The following is a 25,954-nucleotide window of genomic DNA, read 5'->3' as shown; positions in this document are numbered from 1 at the left end:
CTGGGCGGCCCGTCCAGAGAAGGAGCAGGCGGCAGGAGAGCAGGGGCAGCACCAAGAGCAGCAGCACGTCCTGGCTGTGCCCACATCACCACCATGGCATCCACACTGCCCTGAGCGCTCCCAGGGCCTCGGCCCCTGGTCCTCAGGGCTGATGTGCAGCACCTGCGGAGGCAGCAGCCCCTGCGGAGGCGGCAGCCCCTGGAGAAGCGGCAGCACCTGGAGAGGCGGCACTGGCTCCGGCTCCGGCCCTGGCACCACCGCCCGCCTCCCGCCGCTGCTCCGGGCCGGCCGCGGTGCCGCCTGCGCCCACGTCCCCTGCGCTGGCCGAAGCAGTGCCGTGCGGGAGCCGATCCTGTTAGATTAAGACAAATTAAGAATCTAATATATAGGTTTGCTGTCAGGTGCCGAGGGTCAGGGGTCGATACAGTATATAGCGACAAGGTTATAGGTTACCCCAGCCCCAATATTTTATCATAATAAGGCAAGTGGGGATGAAGCACCCAGCAGTAGCCCATAAATCTATTAGCGCTGAACTGTCAATGTCCCGTATACTAGGGTAATTTGTTAATTCAGAGCTGGGGCTCTTTTTTCACTAGACCTTGTAAACTCCTTTCTGAAACATCAATAAACCATCTGCTTTGACTTGTTAATCAAACGACTTTATTCAGTCCAAAGCAATTTTTTCCTAATAAAAACAGAGTATTTATCTCCATGGCTATAAAAGAGGATTGTTTTCAACTGTTCACTTATAGTTAAGAAGCACATTTAGTTTGGATTGATTTCCAATGCTTCGGTCATATCTTGTCACTTCCCATTTCTTACACACAGCATCTCAGTTTAGCTCCTTAGCAGGGAAAAGAGAGCCTGGTCTGGTGCTGGAAGTGGCGGGAAGGCCAGGAATGCCGCTGGGAAAGCTGGGAACGCCACTGGGAAGGGCTGCGTCGCCGGCACGCAGGACCCGCCGGCACTATGACCTCCTCCTGCCACGGAGCGTCCTGTCCCTGCGGCTGGAGCAGGGCCTGGGGGATTGGGCTGGAAACCGGCCCGGGCCGCGGTCCGGAGCGCGACGGGAGCCTCCGCATGGAGCCTGGGGCTGCGGAGCCACCGGCACCGCCTGTTCCCTGGCCTCGCTCAGCCGCCCACGGGCAGCACCGCAGAGGAAAGGAAAGCGAGTCCCGCGGGCCCTTGTCCAGGACACGGAGCAGTGCCCACCTGAGCCCTGCGTGCAGGGCACGGAGCCTCATCAGCCGCAGGGTCGGGCATCAGGAGAAGCTCTGGGGCTGCCTTCAGCCATCGCTGAAGGGATGGGATGAGATGAGATGGGATGGGATGGGATGGGAGCGGGGCAGGTGGTCCCCTCCCTCAGCGCTGTGTGTCTGGGCTCTGCAGCCCTGGTGCGGGGAGGCCGGGAGGGCAGTGGGTTGTGGTGCGTGTGTGCACATGCTTGTGCATGCACCTGTGTGTGTGCACACCTCCGTGCATGTGTACGTGTGAGCACCTGAAGACACATGCACGGCTGTATGTGACACCTGCACACCTACACATACCTACACGCACACACGTGTACGCACATACATGCACGCACGCACCTGCGTACACATGCACATGCACACAAGTACACAGATGTGCACACCTGGGCAGCAGCAGCTGTCCCTCCCCTCGCTGAGAAAAGGCCCCTTTTCGCTGTGACAATTCAGTATAATTGAAAGTTTGCTTAGGAAAGAGTCTTTTTAACCGAACATGCTTGCAGCAGAATCGATAGGATTATACGGCACGGAGGATGCCTAGGGTATTAAAACATTAATTAAGCCACATCAGCCGGGCAGCAGCGGCGGCTGAGGGGGCGACGCTGCCCGTGGGGCTCCGGGGCTGCTGACCCACCGGGTGGCCGGTGCCGCTCATCCCGCAGCCACCGGAGCCACCGCACGGGCCCCCCCGCTCCCACGGCAGGAACACGGAACCAGCGTCCCCCGGCAGCGCCGTCGTCAGTCAACACGCTGGTGCCGTGGCCCATCGGGCCCATGAGTGCCGGGCGGATCAGCGCTCGCGGCTGCAGCACCCGCGGGTCCGGCCGCTCCTGGGGGTTCTGCAGGACCCAGTGGGTCCGGTGGCCCCTTCCTGGCCTGTCATTCGGGGTCGCCTCCTCAGCCAAGGGCTCCGTCGTTCGGCGAGGGTGTCGGTCCGTCTGTCCGCACGTGTGTCTGGTTGCAGCCCGGAGCCTCCCCAGCGGCTCCCATCGAGTGCTGGAGCAGCAGCCCAGGCTCTTCCTCCCGCCAGCTCCACGGCGGTGCCTGCCCAGGCCGGACCTTTCGGGAGGACCCGGGCGTTTCTCCACCAGCCTCCGGACGCGCCCGGGGCCAGCGGATGCAGCTCCAAGGAGGCTGGTTCCTGGCAGCAGCTAAAATGGTACCTGGCTGGCGTCAGCTATTGCTAATAACTTAAATTTCATTAAATTTAAATTTCAAGATAAAAATTTCCAGTTGTCCTGGGAAATCTGCCATGTTTCAACAGGAAAATGGCACTTTTCATTAGGAAGGAAAGCCCAGAGAGCTCTAATTATGCCTTTTGGCAGATCCGCAGCTAGCAAATGCACATGCTCCTGGTGCCTGCACTGCCTTGGCTGCAGGGAGCCCGGGCCGGGTGGCTCGTGAGCTGCTCCTGCTGCTCCTGGCGCTGCCCGCGCTGCATCGCGCGAGCGTTGCGGGCGGCCCGGCCGAGCGGCAGCACTGAACAGCGGGGCCGATCCCGGGCAGGCACCGCCTGGCGCGGGACCCCCGGCGCTCGCTGCCCGGCTGCCAGCTCGAGGGGCACGGGGCCTCGGGCTCCCTTTGCTCCTGCTCCTTGCAGCTTCAGGCACGTCCTGCGGCGAGGGGCAACTTCTGGTGCCCGACCTGCATGCTGGGAACGCTCCCGTTTTCCATCCTGCTCCGGGACGCGAATCGGCCACTTACCTCCCTTACCTTGGCTGCCACTGGGCTCAGAGGAACCGGCTGGAGCTGCGGAGCATTCCCAGGTGGCGGCCGGGACGGCCCCGCGCTGCTCCGTGCGGCACGGCCCGCGCACCGGGCGGCCGCTCCGTGCATCCGCGCGCTCCCGGCGCCGCTCCCAGCACGTCCCGGGGCTGCGCCCCAGCGTCCCCCCCGCCCCAGCGGGAACAGCCGAGACCAGAGCTTGTGCTCGCTTTTTTTCTTTTTCTTTTTTAATGTATCACAATGAGCAGGAAACATACGTGATGAAGTATTTCCAAAGGAGTATATTCAATTACCATCTACAGTCAACTCAACTATGACAACAAAGTCTTTTGTGACAAATCTTTTTCTTTTTTAAAGTTTTGCAAGTTCCGTGTGGTTTCGGTTTCTGTTCGGCTCCATGAATTTTGGTACAGTTCGAGATCAGCATTGTTACAGTAACAAAAAAAGCTAACAAGACTACATTATAGAAAAACACCAAGAACATCATTTTTGGTTTCACTTGCTCTATTTTTGTACATTGCAAAGGCTGTTCATAACCCTCTTCACCTCATTTACGCTTTCTGTTCTACCCAAACTTGCCCCCCCAAAATAAAAACAAAAACATAGTCCAAGCTTTGTGTTTCACAGTGGGCAGTATCTCAGCGCCAACAAACCAACCGACCGACCAACCCAATTTCTGCTTCTATTTAAAAAGTTTATTTTTTTTTCTTTTTCATAAAGCAAAATATATTTGTGCCAAGGCCGCGGGCTTGGCTGGCCCCGGCGCCTCTGGCTCCGCTTTATTCTCAGGTGTATGAAACTTTGGCCATCTTCACCACTAAAAAAACACTCGTATTAAAAACAAAACCGAAACCTGCTCGACGCCAAGTCCGGGGGTGCGGGGGGCGGCCGGGCAGCTGGGGCCACCCCTGTGCGAGCGCGGGGCGCAGGGCAGGGCCGCCCGTCCCCAAGGCCACGGGGGTGCCACCCCAAGGCCATGGGGTGACGTCTCCAAGGCCTTGGGAAGGGCCATTCCCCAGGCCGGGAAGGGCCCCGCGGGCCGCAGTCCCCCGGGGCTCCCGCTCCGCTGCCCGGGAAGGGCCCGCGCCGACGGTTAGAAAAAATACAAGAAAATGAATTTATAAAACTTTTTAGTGGGCGGGAAGGAGAAGGGGGAAGGAGGAGAGAGAAATTGCACTATGACCAAGCATATAATTAAAAAAAAAAAATGCAAAAACAAAACCAAAGGATTTCAAAAGAGATCTTGCAGAATTTGACAGATAAAGCTAGTGTTAAATTGTTAACTCGTATCACATAGAGACCAAAAACAAACTCAACAAAAAACTTCTATATGATACAGACAGAGTAACATACAACAGTTAAATGGCAAAAAATATATATATATATTTCATAGAATTACAAACAAGATAAAATAATGGAAAACAAAAACTGTACAACTTTAGAATTTAAAAAATGTTCATCTCAAACACGGGGAGAAATACAAGAATTCTTGTTAAAAGAAACAGTTTGTTAAAACAGCAAACGCTTTGTGTTTCTGTTTTTGACACCTTATGCTACAGCTGGGTACTGGTAGGAATATTAGATGGTTCTCTCTTCAGTATCGTCTACTTAAAAAACAATTAAAAAAGGAATTTGCACTGTGCATTAGCCTAGTTAGAAATATGTACAACAGTTCAGGATCTAGTCTTTCGTTAAACTAAAACCAAAAATTCATAAAAACAAAAGAGTCCTGCTAAAAACCGAACTCCGCTCTTGGCGCCGGGGCCGCTCCGGCCTCCCACGGAGTGGACGAGCGGCTTCGGCAGCGGGCAGGACGCCGCGGGCTGCGGAGCGCGCGCCGCCTCCGGCGCTGCCTTCCGAGACGCGGCGAGGACGAGGCCGGCGGGAGCGCGGAGGGGCCGGGGACGAGGCTGTTCCTGTCGGCATTTGGCTACGGAAGCGGAGCGGCGAGTGTCCCGGCGGCTCCAAAACCTACGTGTTTAGCAGCACAGAGTTTTCCTCGGCAAGGCCGGAGCGCTGCCGGCGGGAGCGCGGAGTGGCCCAGGGCGCAGCCGCCCCCCGGAGCTGCTCCTTGGCCTCCTGTCCACGGCGCCGCGGGCGGCACGAGGCGCAAGGAGCAACTCGCCTGCCGGCACTCGCCCTCGCCGCCAAGAGTTGTCTCTCTGCTTGCACAAGAAGCACAGATAACAACCTGGGTACTTTTTTTTATTCTTTTCTTTATTTAAACTTAGACTTGTTTGTTTAAATCAGAAACAAATTCTCAAGTAAAAAGAATCCTTTTTGCTCATTCTGCACCAGTGGTGAAAGGGTATGTCTTTGGATTTTATTTAAAGCATGAATTTTCTTTAGAGAAAAAAAAATGTAACAAAAACTTCTTGTCTTTTTTTTTCTTTTTTTTTTTTTAAAGAAGGAACAGAGTGCAGCCTAATTACACAAACAGAAACAAATGCTCATAGTTTTGGAACAGAGTCTTTGAAGCATTTACAAAATGAGGAAAGAAGAGGAAAAAAAGGAAAAACAGAAAATAAGAAAGAGATAAGTGCACAAGGGTAAACAGACATAGGTAAACCGTATGTATACGCCTTAAAAAGTTTCAAACCCCCAACAAAAAATATTCTGCAAGGGATCCTACTGACCCCCCAAAACCCTTTGAACTTCTTTCTTTAGTTTTTATAAAATAATTATGCAACCACCCTCTAAGAAATGAAGGTAGCAACCATAAGTGGAAGATTACAGGACGGGGAAAAATGGGGAGTAAAGGTACAAAGGGGAGAAAAGCTTAGGCGAGTCAATGGATTGCAATCTATCTGGCTAGGAATGAACAAGACAACATCAAATGAGAAGCCGTCAGCTGGACCATACAAAAGCTAAATGTACACAAAAGGGTTTTTTCTTTTAAATCTACCATACTGCTTCAGTTCATTTCCAATGCAACAATCTACTCAACACCAAAAATGGTCATATCTATCATAAATACAGAAAGTCAGTTGTTTTAAAACTTATTTTTTTTAAGCTCCGAGTCCTCAACACTCTTTGTGTTTTTTTTTTTCTGAAAAGTGGGAGTGCTTAACTTTTCCCCTTGAAATTGGCTTCAGCAGAAAAGCTACCCTTAAAATCCCCGAAAAGCTAAAGCAGTTCACATTGTTTTTCTCTTGAATACTTTCTGCCCATTTTAAATTAACAAAAAAAAAAAAAAAAAAGAAAGAAAGAAAGAAAAAAAACCTTCTTCTCTGGAACAAAAAACAGAACAAAACAAGAAAATCCCAAAACAAACAAAGGAAATTTTATATATATATATATATATATATAAAACAATGATTCTGAAAACAGAACAAAGTGTGAGCGATTGACCTGAGAATAAAAAGACATTACATTTCTTTTTTTTCTTTTAGCAAGCCATTGGTATCTGAATGCTAAGATAGCAAGGAATTTAAACGGTGGCAAGGTGGGCTGCTTTCCCATACAGTGCGTGCCGGCCTCTGCTGTGCTATCGACGCGGGCGCTCCCGGGGGCAATGTACAAGGGGCTCAAGCTGCGGAGACGGGGGGAGGCAGCGCGGGCTCCGTCTCCCACACCAACAGTACCTTCAAAAGGACAAATGTAACAGTTTTTTGTTTTTTTTTTTTTAACTTTATTTTATTAAAAGAAAAAAAAAAAGATGTAAAACCCACCGGCATCGTTATATGGGAAAACAACCCACGCTTTTTCTTTTTTTTTCTTTTTCCTTTTTTTTTTTTTTTGGTTAGAAGCTTTGGAATTGCAGTTAGTCTATTTTTTTTTTTTTTGAAATTGGTTTGTTATTAATTTTTTTATTTATTATTATTATTATTTAAACGCGTTTCTCACTGTTCATCTTCAAAGCTTACAATCTGAAGGTGTCCGTTCCTACGCTCGCGAGACCACTGTCCTTGGGGCAGCCGGGCTCCGGGGGCCCCTGCGCCGGGCTCGCCGGCCCGTCTGACTTTTGGCTAGCATCCGTGTCAGACTCCTCTGAATAGTCGTCTGTTGGCATCGAGGGCTGAACCCCTGAGGTGCTGCATGAACTTGAGGTAACCGTTGAGGATGAGGAGAGAGGAGGGAAGGGCGGCTGGGCCGGCGCGGCGCGGGCGGCCGCCGGGGGCCAGGGCTTCCGTGGGGCGGCCGGGGGCGGCGGGGGGCTGTCGTTTGAGTGAGCGGCAGACTGCGAGGTAGATGCGGTGCTGGGGTCGGGGGGGCAGGCAGAGTGAGGTAATAGACTGGGGTGCTCTTTGGCGTTTCTTGCTGCTCGGGTGATTGTTCGGTGTTTGTGCGGGGCCGACTCGAGATGCTGACGCAGGGCTTCGTCCCCGCACACCGTGCTCTCGCACGCCGCGCACCGGTACGAGCCGCCGCCCTGGCCGCCGCCGCCGGTGGGCACGTGAAGCACCATCTCCTGCAGGTTCACCGCGGGCTGGCCCAAGAAGCAGAGGGACTTCAGGTGGTGGCTGGCCGCCTCCGGGTCGCCGAAGCCCGCCTGGCACTTGCGGCACACCAGCTTGTACTGCACCTTTGGGACGATGAAGGGGTCGCACAGGGAGTCCGCGCCCTTGCTCTCTGCTTCGGGCTCCTCGGGGGGTTTGGGCAGCAGGGGGGACACCTCGCGGGGCGCGTTCTTCTGCTCCTCTTGCTTGGGGGGTTCTTTGGCAGGGTCTTTGTCTGGGGGGGCGGTCCCCACGGGGGCCGGGGTTTGGCTTCCTTTGGGCGGCGGCGGCGGCGCCTTGGGCTGCGACGGTGGCGGCGGCGGCGGCGGGGCCGGCGGCCGCTGCTGCTGCAAGGCCTCCTGCAGGCTCTGCTGGTATTGCTGGTACTGCTGCAGCAGGGAGCCGGGCGACAGCCCCAGCAGCGCCTGCGACAGCGCGGGGCCGTAGGGGAAGAGCCCCTCCATGCCGTACATGGGCTGCAGGTACCCGCTCTGCAGGGCCCCGGGGATCTGCGGCGCGTAGTAGGGCGAGAAGCCGGGCACGAAGTAGGGCAGGAACTGGCTGGTGAGCAGGGCGGCGGGGTCCGAGGTGAGGGCGGCCTGCAGCGCCTGCAGCTGTGCGGGCTCCACCGCGTACTCCACGGCGGGCGGCGGGGCCGCCAGCGCCGCTGCCTCCCCCTTCTCCTTCTTGGGCCCCGGCGGTGGCTCCCCCTTGCCCTTGGGCAAGGCCTTCTCCTTCTCCTTCGTCTTCTCGCCATCCTTGTCCTTGCGCGGCGGTGGTGGCTGCTGCGGCGGCGGCTGCTGCGGCGGCTGCGGGGCCGGGGCCGGTGGCGGCGGCGGGGCCGCGGCGGCGGCTTGTGCTGGGGTGGGCGAGCTCAGCGAGGCTGAGGGCTGTTTATTTGGTAATCCAGAGGTGGGGAGGCCGGGCGAAGGGACGCTCGTGCCGGGCAGGCCCATCAGGTTGGGTTTGGGAGAAGTTAAAGCTGCAAGAGGGAGGAGAAAGAGGTGAGGAGCAAGCCGGGTGCCGTGGGCATCACGCAGGGCTGCCGGCCCCACCGCTGCGCCCCGTGCAACGCCTGCTCGCTGCTCCTGGAGTGTTTGAAATGCACGGAAAACAGAGAGGAGCGGGTGAGGGGAGGGCACGATGGCAGGGGCACAGGAAGCCCCTGCTCCCTCCCCAGTCACCAGCTCCAAGTCCAAGCAGAGCGGTTAGTGTCCCGCTCCCTTTGGAGTGCCAGAGCCCATGTCTGTCTGTCTGGCAGACCCTGGCAAGGGCCCTTTTCCTGCTCAGGTCTGTCATGGGTACCGCAGAGTCCCCAGGCTGTGCACGCTGGTGAGGACACAGCAGCATCTCCGCGACCCGCCGCGGGACTGGCGGGGAGCTCCGGGGCTCGGAGGAGCTGCCGCGGCAACCCCAGGAAGGGCAGCTGGGCCCTCGCGCCCATCTGGGCACCTACCGACCGACGAGATGTTTGTTCTGCTTGGCTGAGGGTTGGAAAAGCAAATGAAAGGGCAGGAGTGGGGATGGAGCAGGTGGGAAAGCAGCCTGGACAGCGGCAGCACACGGAGTGGGGACAGCGGCAGCACACGGAGAGGGAGGGACAGAGGGACCTCGACTCCTGCACGTGCGGGACACCTTGAGCTCGGCCGTGTGTCTAAACCTGGCCGCTCAGGGGAGATCTCCCTGAAAACTGTGAAGGCAGGAAGATCCCGAGTGCAAGGAGCCGTAAGAATGTGACGTTCCTTCTCTGCCGGACGCTGAGCACCACCACAAGGACAGAGCCCGCTCCCGAGGGCCTCCTGCCTCCTGCTCGTTGCCTTTGGCCATCGCAGCCCAATGCTCAGACACACACCAGGACCCGGAAGGTCCAAATCCCACTCATGGCTGCGGGAACCACCTTGGAGAGCTCCGGAACCCGCAGGGCGCCGGCCCCGCGGCTGCCAGGCACCGGCAGGACACGGCTGTGCGCTCCCCTTGTCTCCCACGGGCAGGGTCCTGCCCGCTGCCACCGCCTCGTCACTGTCACCCACAAAGGCACTCAGAATGCCCGTCTGGAGAAGACAGGTAGTTAACCCGAAGAGGGACTTGTAAAGAAAACACCAGCCACTTGGCTGCTCTGGGCCAAGCACCTTCAACAACCATGCTTATATTCTATATCCTCTCTGAAGAGAGGATTAGACTAGCCCCAAAACTCCGACAGAAAAGAAAACACGGAAGTTTGTTCAAGCAGGGAGAGGCAAAGCATTCTGACAGCAATTCACGCAGTCAGTGCGAACGCTCTCGAGCTGCGGCTGGGTCACCTCAAAGGGCAAAGTCATTTTCCTTCCCTACTTTGGTTCTGGCCAAACAGATGCTCTTTCATCGGCTCGTATTCACGTTCCTCCTCCACGTGCCAGGGCTAACCGCCCTCACCCCTACCTGCAGGGCACAGCAGCTCTAAAATGAGGTTTTTCAAGAGGCAGATGGAGGAGGGACACAAGGGAGACTCAGGCAACGGAAAGCAGGCAGCAGGGGAGCAGGGCGGCAGGCAGTGCACATTTGGTGAGAGAACAACGTGGCTCTTAGGAGGGCTGATGGGGAGCCTGGGGTCCCTGCAAACGATACACCCAGCTTTCTTGAGCAACGTGAACGAAACTTTCTTAAACACAGTCTCTTGCACCATGGCTTATTATTCCAGCTCTGGACTATGGACTGAACTGGACATATTCTTCTCAAAAGATGGCTCTTTCTGGGATCTAGCTCATCCATTACCTATGGCCGAGCACAAGATGCACAGATCTAGTTAGCAATGATCAAAGCAAGTTGGAAATTGCTGTACCTTGGCTTAATTCCCTGATTTGCTTTTTCTCCCAGACTGAAGGAGACAAAAGGAGGTCCCAGCTGGAGAACACCCCATGAGGAGAAACCTATTTAGGAAACTGGACCAAGTCCGTGTTCACATCCACACTTCTCAACTTCCCCCAGGAGCAACTGCAATTTCTATTATGAAATAATGCTGATAAGGATGAAGTTGTGCTGTTACTACTAGAAATACAGCTGCATAGGTCAACAGCAGCAGGACAATAGGTCTTAGTGTGAAGTTGGCCTCAAAACAAAGCCGTAAGCCTTGCTTTGTTTTTCAAGTCTTTCCTTGCTGCATAAGCTGGTCTAGCTGAGAACATGAAAGACAGCAGAGGGTATCATGTGCTAAGAAGCAAAGAATAGTCTTTCTATTTCCTCAAAGGATCTGAAAATTCACAGTTATTGTTTCACCGACTCCTTCAAAAACTCTCAAATGACTAACAACTGATGTCATGAACAGGTCCCGTTGCTACATCCACACTAACTGGTTGTGCCTTTGGCTGAAGGGCTCTAGAAGAAGGAAAGTGCTGTGCCAAGTGGAGATGATACCAGATACTGTCAGATCTTGTTAAATTCTCCGCAGATTAGAATGCTCACGTCATACTGACCAAAGAGGACTGAAGAGGCTAAGTCTACGTTATTTTGCCCTTACTGGGCATCTGTTCGTGGATCCATAACCTTGGATACAGCCTCTCCTTTCCAATATGAGAGGCTTTGGGCACACAACTTCGGTGTGATTTCGAAGTTTTTGTGGTATTCAGATTTCCCCACAGCAAGAACATAGTATTTTGGGTGGAATTAAAAGCATTGTACCACATTCTCACAAAGGAGGTGGATTAATGGTAGAATGCAAGCGGGCTAATCTTCCCAGCAGCAGGAATGGCCAGCAACAACACAGTCCCCTGGGTATCGATTTCTGCTCTCATAGCTGATAGCAACTGGGGCAAGAGGAGCAGGGCTGAAAGAGTTTGAAGCATTAGTCATGTCCACTGCAGTTGGCACACACACTCCTAAAAAGGAACACTTCGTTCAGGAAGTCTCTTGATGCCATTAGGGGAAAATAAAAATAAAACAAAGCTCTAATTTTCTCACAGGCACAACCCCATGCGCTCGGTGATTCCACAGCCATGGAATTTGCTGCAGGATCCACCCCCTACCGCAAAACCACTTGACAAAAACTAACCTTTCATTAGCAAAGCTCCGGTCCTTCCAGCTGCAACGGCAACTGTGCAAAGGTGAACTGAGCAAGAACAGTCACAGAACCGGGACAGAGCAATTGGTGCACAGCAACTTTTATTTGTGCTTGTACCTCTTACATGACACAGCCGGGAGGGCAAAGGGGGAGATGGTGCTTTGGGGGATGGCTCAGGGCAAAGTGGCAGCTGGAGGTGTTTTCCAAGAGGAAACACACCAGCAGGGAAACAGCTGTGCACGGCGCTGCTGGTGACTGCTGGCAGGGAAGCGCAGCTGCCATGGGCTCCTTTACCCTGTGGAGACAGTAAAAAAAGGGGTCTGAAAAGAGCTAGGAACTGTAGCCAGTTTCCCCTCATCTGCTGCTGTCCCACGTATCTCGGTGGGGTGTCCCGCCACCACAGGCCATGTTGAGGAACGGAGGCATCCACGATCACCTCGCTCCTGTTGCGAGCAGGTCACCCCACTGATCACCCTTGGCCAGACACAGCAGGACCTGGTAGAGAAGGGCTAAGCTGGGCAGCTCAAGGAGGGGACACAAGATTTAAATTCTGTGCCAAGATACACATGTCGTGGTCCTCCAGCTTCTGGATTCCAAGCCACGCTGCTGCCTGCAGAGTGGCATTAGATGAGCGCATTGCATGACCCTGTCCTGTAAAGCTACCTGGCCAGCCAGGAACTCCCGCTCCCCAAAACACAGCCCAGGAACAAGCGTCCTGAGTGCTGGGCAGCAGCTGGCAGAGCGGGGGGCACAGGGGTCTCCCAAGCAGCACCCCCAAGTAAACAGCTCCTTCTCCCACTGCAATGTCCTGCCTCCATCCGTGCCTCTGAAAACCTGCACGCAGCACCGGCCTCCCGAGTGCAGGGCAGCAGACAGAATCGACCCGGCTCCATGGAGGACAGACGGCGAAAGGAAACTAGCAGGAGGGCAGGGAGGAGGGAGGCTAAGAGCCCCGGAGAACCCAGAGGCGACCGGAGCAAAGCCCTTCGCAAGCCTGCGGCCGCGCTGGATGCCACACTGAGACAACAGCCATTTGTGAAGGTATGAAGTGAGCCGCCACGCAGCAGCCTTATAGATTTCAGATAAGGGCATATTATGGATAGATGCCATTGAAGCTGATGTCCCCCAGCTGAACAGTCCCTGAGAGGTTCAAGCGCAGGAGCGGGGGCTAATTCATAACACTGGTGGCTGCATGGTCTTATCTGCCTCGACAGGCTCTGAGCCGAGCTGGCCTGACCTTTGGAGCTTTATCTAAAGGCCACAAATAGTCTGCTTGACTTTCTAAATAGCTTAGTCCTCTTTAGGTAGTCACTGATTGCTTTTAACATTCATAGTATGTAGTCCCATCTCCTCAGGACACATACTGCTCTTTAGAGAAAAATAAAAAAAACTGTAAAGATCGCAAGTGCAAAAACGTAATTCCAGATCTTGTTATAAATTTGAGGCATTAAATAGAAAGCACAGAGGCAATCTCTGATAGGCTGACAATATAATTTGCCAAAGAGATGCTCTTGGCCTGGCTCTGGCCACTGAAATGAGATCTTCTGTAAGAATAAGAATAGCATGAAAAGGGGCTGGCGCATAAACGTTCCCTGCAGGCACAGGAGCTAAGATGAGATTCAAGGAGCAGGAATGGGCAGCATCCCTAAACAGAGGATTATCTCCTAAGACTTGCTTAAAAAAAAAAAAAAAAAAAAAGGTTTAATTACAATGAACTACTCCTATAGTCAAGAACGACTTTATTTCCTTTAGAGGAAAAAAGGAATTCTGTAACCATGCAAAAAAGGCTTGGGGAGGCCTTTTGGCAGCTTCCAGAAAGGCTGGCTCTGATCCCTCACACTCTTCAGTGGGGCATTCTCAATAAGCATCAGCCACCTCGTCCCTTCTGCTCCTCTGCTTACTCCAAGGGACAGAACACAGTGTGGCCAGGCTGAAACCCACCAAAGCCCCAGACTCAGCTCCTCATCTATCAACAGCACACGCTGCAGCGATGAGCACTGATGGAGAAAGGGGCAGACAGAGCCACCTGCCCTCTGCAGCCCGTGAACAATGCCTGTTTGAGACACGGGCCGCTGGTGCTCTCTTTCGGGTATCAGAGCACAACGTCACTGCCCCAACCCACTAACGTGGGTTCCAGCACCGTGATGACCGCGACGCTGCAGCCAACCCGCTCCACAAAGGCAGCTGAGCTGCGCAGGTGCCGCCAACTGCTGGTGCCAGCCAGTGCCCTTCTGGAGCAGACTGCGATCTTGATGTCAACATCGGGATGACAAAGACTGCTTTATAAACATGACACACACATGTCACCTGGCAGCATCTGCACTGCGTTTTCAATCTGTTGGCAAGGGGCTCGGGGCGCAGCCTGCTGTCTACAAGCATCAGCAAGTCTGAATGGAGACTGATACCACTCTGATTTCCGATAAAGAAGCCAGGTAGACTCTCAGATCCTATCTAGACTTCACATTGTAAATTATAACTCATCATCACCAAATTAGTTCAGTACAACGACTGCAAGTTACCATTTCAGGACACTTTCTAACAGCGCTAGACCCATGTCACTGCAGCAGAGAAGAGCAAGCGCACACTGGTGCGGTGCTGCCACGCGTCGGGGTATGCACACATCCCTGCAAATGTGGAAAGTCAACTCCTGGTGAAAGTCAACTGGAACAGACAGTGGGATCATCAGGAGGAAACAGGACAGTCTGCCAAGCAAAAGCAAGTTTCCTAGAGAACACGAAACGCTCCTTCACAAGTTGCAATTCAACCAGATGCTCCGGGATGCCACAGATGGACCAGGGCAAAGCAAAGCCCTTGGATCAAGTTTTCTAGGTCAGTGCCAGACTCCTGAGCAGTACCTTGCACTACCAGTGTTTGCTATGCAGCACTTCCCTTCTGCCTCTCTACCAGGTACACAGCAAAGAAGCACCCTGAAAAAAAAAGCATGTCTTATCTCTGAGACTGAACTACCCAAAGGACTATACCAGATTTCACTTTTCTGAAGTGCTGTTAGAAAAATTTTACTAGAATACAAAACACACTTGTCCCATGACTAAGCTGGTGTTAGTCATTTTCAGGCCTGAATGACAGTCACTACTAAAGAAAACAATTCATGGTTGCATGGCCAGACATAGGACTTGTCATAAGGGACTTTACAAAGAGATTTTCTAGGTTTCAGTCACCACTGCTATGAGGCACTTCATAGTTTTTCCTAGAAACAGTTCAGAGTTCTTGAAAACTTGGGATGGCATTACATAAAACTGAATTTAATATCAAAAGGAAAGCTATAATGAGCAATGCATTCAGCACATTTGTCCTTTTCATGTTCTGTTTGATAAATCCTCTATTTACCATTTCCTTGAAGGTGCTTCAGACTTTTTTTCAGTCTGTTCCGAGGAAAAAGAAACATGCAGCATGCCGGGATCTTGCCCTGCTTCAGATTTTAACAGAAAACTTCAATCCAGGCATTAAAGAATACTTACTGCTTACACCTTTAATATAACTTTAAAATACCCATTGCTTACACCTTGTCAAGTAAACACACTCACTAGAGGGCCGGGTGGCCTATCAGACATTCTCAAGGGAACACACACGCGTGCTAACGGTGCCCAAAGTTATGCTGTCTTTGAGCAGTATGACAATATTCATACCCACCTGTGTTGGATGGAGTAAATCCTGGTAAGGAGGGGCTGTTGAGGCCTGGGAGTAAGACTGGAGGGATGCCCTGTAGTGCTGGGTATGCAGCAGGAAGGTTAAGAGCTTGCAGAGGGGTATTATCAAACATGCCCTGCTGTTGAGCTGCCAGACCAAGAACCTCATTGGCTTTTTTGATCCGGTCCAGCTCCTGCTGAGCCATCAACTGACGTACAGTAGCTGGGTCAAAATACTCCTTTTCCTTATCCAACTGGCTTCCAATGGTTTCTTTAACTTTGGAGATATGCTGTTGAGAGAAGATATGGTCACGTACAGACAGCCGAGCGCTGTACTTGATGCCACACAAAGTGCACTCTGTTTTGGGTCCCTCATAACTTGTTTGGTTTATACCAAAATGCTTGGCCATGCTGAGTTTGGACTTCTTCTCCTTTGCCCTAGCATTCTGGAACCAGACCTGAACAACTCTCTTTGGCAGTCCAATGTCATTGCCCAGGACCTCACACTCCAGCATGGTAGGTGTCCTGTAGTCATTAAAGCATGACTTAAGAACTTTTAGCTGGAGATTAGTCATCTGAGTGCGAAAGCGTTTCTGTCCGGGCCGATCCCCGCTCTCTCCAGACTTGCTGGCTGAGCCGCTTGCACCAGGGCTGGGGGAGCAGGGGTCTGCAAGGCTGGATGTTTCACTATAGTCCACAGTGCCTTCATTATCGTACTCCTTGCTGTAAAAGCTCGGGGCTGGGCTGACCAGGCCAGAAGACAGCCGATCTTCATATTCAGACATGGCTATCATGGCAGCCTTTGTCAAACCTTCGCTGGGTCCTGATGCAGATTTGGTTTCAGTTGCAATCCCTGTTGCACTATCATTGTCTGCGTTCCCTTCATCTCCTGTTGTAGTGTCTGTGATTGCAGTGTTGACGGAAGAGCAGTCATCGTTGTCCAGCTTTGTTTGGTCAAAGCTCAGGTTGACTGAGGACATGGAGGGACTCTCAAAGTCTTCTATTCCTTCTACCTTAATGGAGGATGGACTCAGCAGAGTTCGAGGTGACAGTTCCATGCTCTTGTTCACTGGGGAGAGAGGAACGCTCTGACCATCGCTGCTACTTGGTGGCATGTGGGAAAAGCTTCCTCCATCAAAGATGTCACCCTTCATTTGGAGTCCCCCATCACAGTCTAAGAGCATAGCAGACAACGTCAAGTTGTATCCAGCTCGCTTGGCCTCATGCCAGTGACGGGATCGGATATGAGCTTCGAGAGCTGTCTTTGCTTTAAAGAGAGCTCGGCAGAACGGACACCGTCGGTGGGCCTGGGCAGGCCCTACAGCTCTGAACTGCCCCTTTCTCTCCCGTGCGCGGGTGTTCTGAAACCAAACTTGCACCACACGTTTCTTTAAGCCCACTTCATGTGCAATGTGATCCAACATCTTCCGCGTTGGGTTGGAGTCAAGCAAGTATTTCTGATAAAGAATTTCCAGCTGCTCCGGGGTAATTGTTGTCCTTAGACGTTTATCCCTTTGTGGTTCTTCTCCTCCGGTCCCACTGTCATTTTCTCCTGGGCTTGCACTGGCCTTTTCCTCCAGCTTTCTCTTCAGGGTGTTCATGGTGGATGTTGGTGTTGACGGTGAAGTGGCCGAGCTGGCTGGAATCTGTGGTAATGTTCCAGAGAGCAGCTGGCTCGTGAGCAGTGGATTACTGGGATCAAAAAGCATGAAAGGCATATCCAGAGTTCTGTCCAGGAATGGGGGGTGGATAAACTGGTTTTGTGCACTCAGAAAGTGGAGCTGCTGATGCTCCTGCCAATGCTCAAAGGAAGGAAATGCCAGTTTACACTGGTCACACTGGTATGGGATTAGCTGAGGAGGTAGGTTTGCCAACTGTTGAGGGGTGGATGTGTGAATGGGTTTGAGGGAGAGATGTGAGATTTGAGATGGGCTTGGGCTTGACTGTGACAAGGAACACTGAGGGGCTTGTGGAGGGGGAGGTGGCTGCTGCAATGAAGAAGGGGAGGATAACTGCGAAATCTTTTGGTGTGCTGAACTTGTCTTTTGTTCTCCTTGGTCCTGTTGCTGCTGAGACTCTTGCTTTGGTTGCACTTGCTTCTCTTGAGTTTGGTTTTGCTGTGTACTTGGAGGTTCAGACTGCTTTGGTTTCTCATCTGTAGCTTCTACTTTAGAAGTATAGGTGGAGGAATCATCTGCCTCTGCGGTGAGCTGCAGGAAAGCTGAGGAGGCTGCATTAGCTGAAGATGTAGGTGTGCTGTAAGCTTGCGAGGGCATTGGCGTACTGCAGGAGGAACTGGTTGGAGTCAAGAGCTCCATTGCATCCATAGAGTCTTCATTCTGGCTATCATCCTGTCCATCCTCATCCTCATCTTTGTAGCAAAGCTTTTTCTGATGTTTAATAAGATCAAAAATGCGCTGAAAGACTAAACTGCACTTTTTGCATTGGTAGTTCAAGTTGCTTGTTCTAATGTATCTGTCATTTGTAAGCTCCCGCCGTTCCCCATCTTTGCCTTCTCCCTGATTCTCATAGTTTTTCCGAGCCTTTTGACGGGCATTCTGAAACCACACCACTATGACACGTGTTGGGAGGTTCAGCAAGTTAGAAAGCTGTTCAAACTCATCATCCTTTGGATAAGCATTGGCATCGAAAAAGTCCTGCAGGACTCTGAGTTGGTAGTCAGTAAAGCGTGTCCTGGAGGACCGCTTGCTTCCCCAGTACTCCTGCTTTTGCGGTTCTGGAGAAGGAGGCCGCGAGTCTATCTTCAGTTCTTCCAAGCTGGTAATGGGAGGGTTACTGAAGTTGTACGGGGAATCCTTGTTGCGCTGGCGCTCTTTGAAGAGGGTGTTTCTGAACCAGTGCTTGATCACCTTCTGGGGCAATCCGGACTTGTCCGCCATCTCTTTGATTTGTTCCTCACTTGGGGAGTTGTTAATATCAAAATACTGCCGAAGGACTCTGAGCTGGTCATCAGTGATCCGCGTGCGCGGCCTCTTGTTCTGCTGCTGCTGCAGGAGGCTGGGGTTGAGCTGATGCTGGTACAACTGGGCCAGGTCGGCAGGCAGAGGGTCTACGGGACCCAGCTGGGGTGGCAGCTGAGCAGGTAACGTTTGCAGTGGCATGGTTTGCATCATGAGCGGTGAAAAGATGGGGAGCTCCATTGGCATGGAGAGCTGTGTGAGCGGCACAGACGGCTGGGCTGGTGCAATTGTAGGAGAGGTAATAGCGGGGGCAGACGTAGGAATGGTAGGAGTAGAAGCTGGCTGAGGAGGTGCCGGGGGCAGTGGTGGCGGCGGCGGCGGAGGTGGTGGCGGTGGCTCTGGCGTCTGAGGCCTTAGTGGGTACAGTTTATCATAATGTTCTCTGTACTGCTTGGCAAATTTCTCTAACTGCTTAAAGGGAAAGTAATGTTGATGAACATGCTCTTGGTGACTCTTCAGAATGAGGATGTTGGAGAAGAACTTGCCACACGTATTGCACTCCAGCTTCTCCAAGTTCTCGCCTTGCTCTGTCTTCCCATTTTTCTTTTGCACCTTCTGCTTGTTCTCATTATATTGAATGACGAGCTCAAAGCCAAAGTTTTCCAGCAAGGCTTTTGTGGCATTCCCTCTGGCATCAGATGCAATGCGTGGAGGAAGGAGAGAAGGCTCTGAATTATTGCCTGGTGCAAAGTCCTTCTTGTCTTTGGGCTTTAAGTTATCAGGCAGAGGCTCCTTGGATGCTGCGTTACAGTCTCCCCTCTCTGTACTTTCCCTTTCCCTCGGGGTTTCTTTTTCCTTCTCCTTCACTACAGATTTATTTTTCTTCTCCGGGTGCTGGCTCTGTGGTATGAGGACAGAGTGAGGCTGTGACAAGGACAGCTGCCCTTGCTGCTGCTGTAAGAGCTGCGGATGGCTCTGCTGCGGGAGCTGGACTTGGGCTTTGAGGTCCTCCAGCAAAGTGGGCCCTGTACCCGTCAGCGTGAGCGCCCCGCTGGTGACGGGCAAGCTCACCTCTGGGTTGAGCTGGAACTCGGCACTGGGGATGTAAAATGGAAACAAAAGATGTTGCTGTTGCTGAAGCTGCAGAAGGGTCTCGGTGGTCATCGGAAAGTGCGGCAAAAGTGCTGGGTTGAACAGCTGAGACTGCAGGAGAGCAGCTTGTTGCTGCAGTTCTTGCTGCAGATGGGCCTGGACTTGGGCCTGGGCCTGGGCCAAGGTCTGAGCTTGTTGTTGCTGCTGTTGCTGCTGCTGCTGCTGCCTGGACGCAATCATGTCCGCCAGCTTCTTCCTGTTGACCTCTTTGGGCTCAGAAGGAGAGGAGATACTAGTGCTAACAGGGTTGCCCAAAGCAGGAATTCCCACACTGTCACCGGACACCTGGTTCAGCAGGCTGGGAATGGGAGTCACGCCCGAATTACTGGTATTGGTGGTTGTAAAAGTATTACTGGTGCTAGTGCTCACTGGACTTGGGGTGGAGGAACCCAAGGAGAGACTGCTGCTGCTGCTGTTGCCAGCTCCATTACTGCTGCCACTGCTCCCAGCCGCCTCCAGTTTGGCTGCACGAGCCTTGGTTTGGTGCAGGACAGACCTCATGTGGATCTCCAAGGTAGAGCTCTGACTGTAGGCCACGCTGCAGGTGTTGCACTTGAAAGGTTTGTTGTCTGGGCTGCTAGTAGGCTCAGGCTGCCCAGTAGCAGACTCCTGGAGGGCTCTCTTCAATTTATGTAGATGAGAAACTGAATTGTAATGGACCAGGAGAATGTTCTTCTGTGTGAAAGACTCCTTGCAGACTGTGCATTTGTAAGGGCGAGACGGATCTAGGAATTTCTCCATGGTGAAGTTAGGGCCTTTCCTGAAGGGTAAGGCCCTCTTTGGTTCTGAGCCAGAGTCCTCTTGCACCGACCCAGAATCACTGCCTGTAGGGCTCTGCTTATCTTCCAAATCACTCTCTTCCTCCTTATCTTCCTCAACTATTATAGTGTGGTCTTCAGCAAGTGAAGGATCGCCCATGGCGAGGAGGTCCCCGTTGACCAGAAGACCGCCGTAGAGCTGCTGAATGTCAGCTTCACTGAGCTCCAGGTGGCTGGTTTCCAGGTGCTTCTTCAAGGCCTGGAAGGTTCGGAAGCTGCGCTGGCAAAGGCAGCACATGGTGGCTGCCCGGATCACATGGTACTGGGAGTGGAGCTGCAGCTTCTCGATGGTTTTGAACGCCAGGCTGCACTGGTTGCAGCGGTACTTGTACACGTGGCGATCAGACACCGGCAGTTGAGGCCGCTTTGCATGAACTTCATTGAAGTGTGTCTGCAGGGCTGCTGAGCTTTTGCACACCTGGTTGCACCCCTTCTTCCAGCAAAGGAAACCAGAATCCTCCCTGGCTGAGCTCTGATCCGCTGCAGCTGGCTTGGGATCACCACTGTGCTCCGCACTTTCAGATGACAGGAGGCTCTTTCCTGAGTCCTCAGACATCTCTGTGAAAACAAAATCAGAGCAAACCCAGGGGCATGAAGAGATGCTGAGCGTTCATCTCAAAGGGTTTAGACAATCCCCACCTCTGTCATCTGTTTAGATTGAAAAGAAGAAAGAAATATCCCTGATTTTGTTCTCGTTTGGAGCTCAACGCAGCTCCAGCTCTTTCTTCTCCCAAATCTAGGCCAGAGCATTTCCCCTCTCCACTACTCTGGCTACAGCTGCAGTTTCATGAACGTTTCCCATTAGCCCACTGGAAACTTCACCAGTGCACGAGGGCTGATCGACGCCTGCATTCTGCCTCTCGATGGTGATGCTGTTTTCTCTGCAACAGGACAGGTATTTCCAACATTTCTCCTGTATCATCTTGCATTTTTTTTAAACGCTAGCCCATTACCCTTATCATGGCCCATTGCATAAACCCACAAAATTTTCTTTCTTGCCCACTTTGAGTATCTGCAAACTATTCACGCCCACACACTCAAGCTCCCTTAGCTGCACATATCACATTTAACTCTTCCTTTTAAGTGAGGGCCACCCACCCATCTTCACTGTCTTTCTTTGGTGACCTGTCTCTTTTCCAAGAAGAAGCTTCCTCAAACTGAAAGAAATATTTGAGTCTTGGTCCTACCAAAGCTAAAGCAACAGGAATGAAACTGAGGCCGTGCTGGGGGCAGCTCTAAGGGTGCTCTTCGGGCAGAGGAGCACACAAGCAGCCCCTGCCCTGCCGCCCTTGCAGGGTCCGAGGACAGGGTTCTCCCAGCAAGGGCAGGGGGGCCAGAGCAGGGACCCCGGCTCAGGGCAGAGCGGGGCGCAGACGGCCCCGCGCGCAGGGCCGGCCGGCAACCCGTGCGGAGCGGCCTCCCTGCGCAGCGACACTCACCCGGCGGCTTCCCCGGCTCCTCGGTGTTGGAGGCGCCCTCCTTGTCTGGAGCAGCTGCTGGGAGAAACATGCTGCTGGGCATCATCACCTCGGGGGTTGTCACCTGGGCAGGGAGGCAGGGATGGTGCGGGGAGCAGAAAAACACAAGGAAAGGTTTAAACATCTTCACTGGCAAAATGAGACACCAGTACTGCAAAGTACTGCAAAGTCAGGCATCACTTTTCATAGCTCACTGAAGACTCATGTTTATTAGACAAAGCTCACATCAGTCAAAAGTGTTTCTACAGTTACATTCTGGACATAATTAGCAGTGCACACTTGAAGAATAATCTTATTATTAATATTTTTTCTTTATGTAGAATTCAGACTTTGATCACTGACAATGTTTTGTCATGGGCTGTGAAACTTCTTGTGCAACCAATTAGGTAGATAAGTTGAAAGGCCCACCTTAAGCTGCTGAAAACATAATAAGGCCCCTAATTAAATCATACCTTGTAAAGTACACTGTAATCTTGAACTAGGGAGCATTGCAGCACTGTTTTCAAAGTGTATCGATGCAGGAAAAGGAGGGGCATGAGAAAGCAGAGCACAAATAGGAGAGAGGTGACAAAGGAAAGAATGAAGAAGGAAAGACTAAAAAGACAGCGAGCCATCCACAAAATGGAAAGCTTTCAGTAACCCTTTCCTTGCTCTCATTGGTAATGGTCCTTTTGCCTCTCTTCAGGTGCTTGCCCAGGACCTGCATGATCATTACCAGGCAGGACTTAGAGTTCAAGGTTCTTACTGAGTTGAAAGTTTTGTGTGGTTCAAATAGAAAGAGCCAAATGTTGATACGCGTGGGATAAATCCCGTTCCTCTGTGTGCATCCAGTCACACAGAACTCACAAACTGCCCAGCCAGATGCTGGTGCATGGGTGGCATCAGGAGTGGGAGAAAAACGCCCTTTCTGTCTTGCCAGGTCAGCCTGGAGCAGCCCCGCGGTCCCGGAGCTGCGGCTGCAGCGGAGACGGCCCCGCATGTCCGTGCGGCTGCCACCGAGGTGCCAGCCCCACCTTGCCGGGCCGATGGCATCTGAGGCAACAGAAACCAAAACTGAGCCTCGGTGCTTCTCCCACGGCACTTGTGCTGCCGGCTGCTGCCTGCTGCAAGGCTCTGGGCTGAGAGATGCTCTTGGACAAGAACCTTGCCTAGAAAACCAATCTCTCCACGCTTCCATCAGAGCGGGGAAGCCAAGTGAACCCCGAGTTTCAGAAGAGATTTTCGGAAGACGGATGAGGCTGCTACATTCATGGAGTAGAGCTTGCTTTCTGCAAGCCAGAAACCACAGAGCTCTGACCCAACCATGTGAAATATTAACAAACCTGTGGCTGATCTGCAGCCAAAATACCACAGACACGAAGCCTGCCTTAGCCAGGCAGAGGCTAAACCCGACCAGCGCAGACTGGAACTTGCTCTTGCCGAGCACCTGGAGCCCACGAGAGGCCCTAGGGTGCAGGGCTCCGGGCGGAGCGGGATGCAGGACGCCGAGCGCCGCCGGCTTCGGGTGCGCGTTGGCTCCGTGAGCCCCTGCGGGACAGGCACCCACAAATCCCGAGCGGAGGGGCTGAGCACGCCAAGCTCATCACACCTTTCTCTCTAACGGGAGCCCCAGGCGGCTGTGGGTGCTGGTCAGGAGGGGTGGAAGGCCACTGGTTAATTCCCAGTAACTGGGCTGGGAGGAGGGACGCGCGGGGAAGCAGGCGAGCGAAGGCAAGGGAAGGAGCTGTCCCTCTCCGCTTGATCAGCAGGGAGAGTGCTTTCCTAGGATCTTTAGGAATTATGAAAAATAAATCATGAGAAATTAAAAAAACCCCAACAGAGTAGAAAAAGAATAAAATTATCTAACACCTCAGCTGCACATCATTATAGAAAACTGTGGGCTTTTTATACGCATTACAGTAAAGCAGCCATCCCTACTACCAGACTCAGTACGACGGATCAGTAATTGTTTTCATACACTTTAATTAGAAAAACTCAGATGGCTATGAATAATAATGGAAAAGAGAGACTTTTGCACTTGAAAGGTTGAAGTCAATCAAGTGTGAATGACGGCAAAAAAGAAAAAAAAAAAGACACCAATTCATCAGGCCTCTGTTGTCTCGCCGCGTCTTTAATCATAATTCCTGATTGGGATTCAAGAAGGCAGTAAGCAGCGGTTCTTTGTCTGCCTTCACCTTCCGTCAATTAACTCTCCCCGAAATATAATCATCAACCTCACATGCTCCTCTGCATCTTAATCTGGGTCTCCAAACCAATAAGTCCTGCCCTATATATGTTTAAGTAATTACCTTTATCTACCTGCATCTCCACAGCCACGGTTCTCACCTTCCTTCTGCCCCTCCCGCCGCAAAAAGGGAAAAAAGGCTCTGTGCGTTAATTTGTGACAGGCACAAAGTCCTGAAAGGCAGGAAGAAAAAAAGCTCGAAGGGACGTGCAGGAAGCTTGAAATTGGAGCTGTGGATGTAGGGCAACCGCTGGCAGCCCGGGCAGACATGCAAGGCTGCTGCTGAGAAAGAAAACTTTGAAAATAAGGCACCGGCCTCGCTTCAGCAGCCGCCCTGCGCCCTGCTGCAGCCGCCCAGCAGCACGGGAACGTTTCTCCCAGTGCTGCCGCCCTTCCCTAGGCCACTCTCCATGCAGGACTGCATCCTCACGCTCTTCATCCTCAGGGACCCCACTGAGCAGGACCAAGGCAAGGAGTAATGAACACAGGCGGCGCACCCCGAATCGCTCTGCATTACACTGGATCCCGGGCTCCCCACGTGGAACTCTCCTCCCCCTCCCTCTCCCTCTCCCTCTCCCTCTCCCTCTCCCCTCCTCTCCTCTCCCTGTGAGCCTCGCCGAGTGGGGCCTGTTCCCCTGCGCGTGCAGAAAACGTCTCACGTGCTGCGCCTGCTTGCACGGCCGTACACAGATTAAGGGCATCCGGGGGGAAGGCAGCGCCTGGAGGCCACAGCCCCCAACCGCCTGTGCAGGGAGCGATGCTCCAGACCTCACAATCCCAGGTTTCTGGTGCATTTCCATAGCACAGCTGTTCTGGTGCTGGAGGAACACCCTTACCGTCAGCACAGGCTGTGCTGGTTCATGCGATCCCTGTGCTCTCTGCATCCCGTCCACCTGAGCAGGCAACTGCAGGGATGCAATACGGCACCCATCCTAAACCTTCTGAGTAATTCTGTCGCCTTCCTTTCATTCCTCTTTTAACACCACCTTTTTCACGGGATCAACAAGTCAGTCAATCGGAACCATTATAAAAGAAAAGCTCTGAAAATGTAAGGAACCATGTAATTTGTTGCATCAGTTATTTGTTGTCTTTGAATCTCCTGACTGCTGCAGTGTCAAGGAGTGGGATGAAGCCCCCTACAAATAGATCACAAGGATGGTCCCTGCTTTGGAGGGGCTTGAGACCTGCACTGCCCCTTTCCTGCTCCTCTGCACTTTCCCTCTGCTCTGGCCATGGTTCAGCTGGAGCTCCGGCAGCTGCAGCGTGCAGGGCACCCGCTACGCGTGTGGACTTGGACACTCATCTCACACTCCTGTTCTGCAGCCCTCTGCTGACCCCCCTCCACCCGCGAGGGCCCCTGCTCTCCTCGGGGCTGCTCCCCCAAACTACGTGACTGTAAAGGAACCAACAGTCTCCTAGAACTGGGTCGCTCTCCTGTGTCTTTCCATCTAAATAAAAACAAGGGATGAGGTGGACCTAAAGCCCAGTCTATCTGCTGTCTTTGACAGCACGATTTTTAACACAAATACGTAGATAAGGTTCAATTCCTGGTGCTGCAGCAAGCGCTCCGAGCTCCCTTTGCTCGGGAGCCATCACAGCAGCGAGGGAATCGCCTCCATCCCCAACCCACGATCCACAGTGAAGAACTGGGTAGGTTCAAGAGGCGAGCAGGGAGAAGTATCAGCCAGAGCCTTTGGCAACCTCCCCCTCTCCCCACATCCAGCATGTTTCCCTTGTAGCTTGTGCTGAACACGAAGACTCCGGCTTTAGAACTTCACTTGATGAGGAACGGCAGAGACCTCAACCACATGCTGTGGATGGAGGGTAGAGCTGGGATTCCCGTTCCCTGCGCTTCCAAGTGCCCTCTGTTTTGGACAAATTTCGGCTCCTCTAATGCCATATAAAATCTCTTTAAGATGAAGAGCTCTGTCTGTTTGCTTGGGCATCCCAAATTGATGTCTGCCTTGTAAATAATGTGGTCCAGTAACCACGAGTATTACAGAAAGCCCCAAGGATCAAGAGCGCATCTCCTGCCTCCCTGACCGGAGCAGTGTTGTCAGAACGAGACCTGCCACCCCGCGCGGCTCCTGGTGCTGTCCTGGCCATGGCTCGCGGTGATGACCGCGGCGCCCGCACGGGCCCGGGGCTCAGCGCTGCCCATTGCTCCTGCACCCATAGCTCCACAGGGACCCGGGGCTCAGCGCTGCCCGTTGCTCCCACAGCTCCACGTGCAGACCCGGGGCTCAGCGCTGCCCATCGCTCCTGCACCC

The 25,954-nt window shown here is 52.8% G+C and overlaps 1 protein-coding gene across 1 annotated transcript in view; it reads right to left on the bottom strand.

Moving 5' to 3' along the window:
- Positions 1–6,824: 6,824 nt before the first annotated feature.
- ZFHX3 (zinc finger homeobox 3) overlaps positions 6,825–25,954 on the bottom strand; it is an 81,657-nt gene continuing 62,527 nt past the window's right edge. Inside the window, exons 7-9 of the mRNA XM_026039582.1 lie at positions 21,422–21,524; positions 15,096–20,540; positions 6,825–8,393 (exon numbers count right to left, since the gene is read on the bottom strand). Coding sequence (XP_025895367.1) covers positions 6,835–8,393; positions 15,096–20,540; positions 21,422–21,524 — 7,107 coding nt within the window. The 3' untranslated portion in view covers positions 6,825–6,834. The remainder of the gene's footprint in view (positions 8,394–15,095; positions 20,541–21,421; positions 21,525–25,954) is intronic.

The sequence above is a fragment of the Nothoprocta perdicaria genome, unplaced genomic scaffold (genome assembly GCF_003342845.1).
Source record: "Nothoprocta perdicaria isolate Ctin4 unplaced genomic scaffold, notPer1 scaffold_234, whole genome shotgun sequence".
NCBI classification, from domain to species: domain Eukaryota; kingdom Metazoa; phylum Chordata; class Aves; order Tinamiformes; family Tinamidae; genus Nothoprocta; species Nothoprocta perdicaria.
The sequence above is the reverse complement of the archived record's forward strand: the minus strand, read 5'-3'. Positions and strand labels throughout refer to the sequence as shown.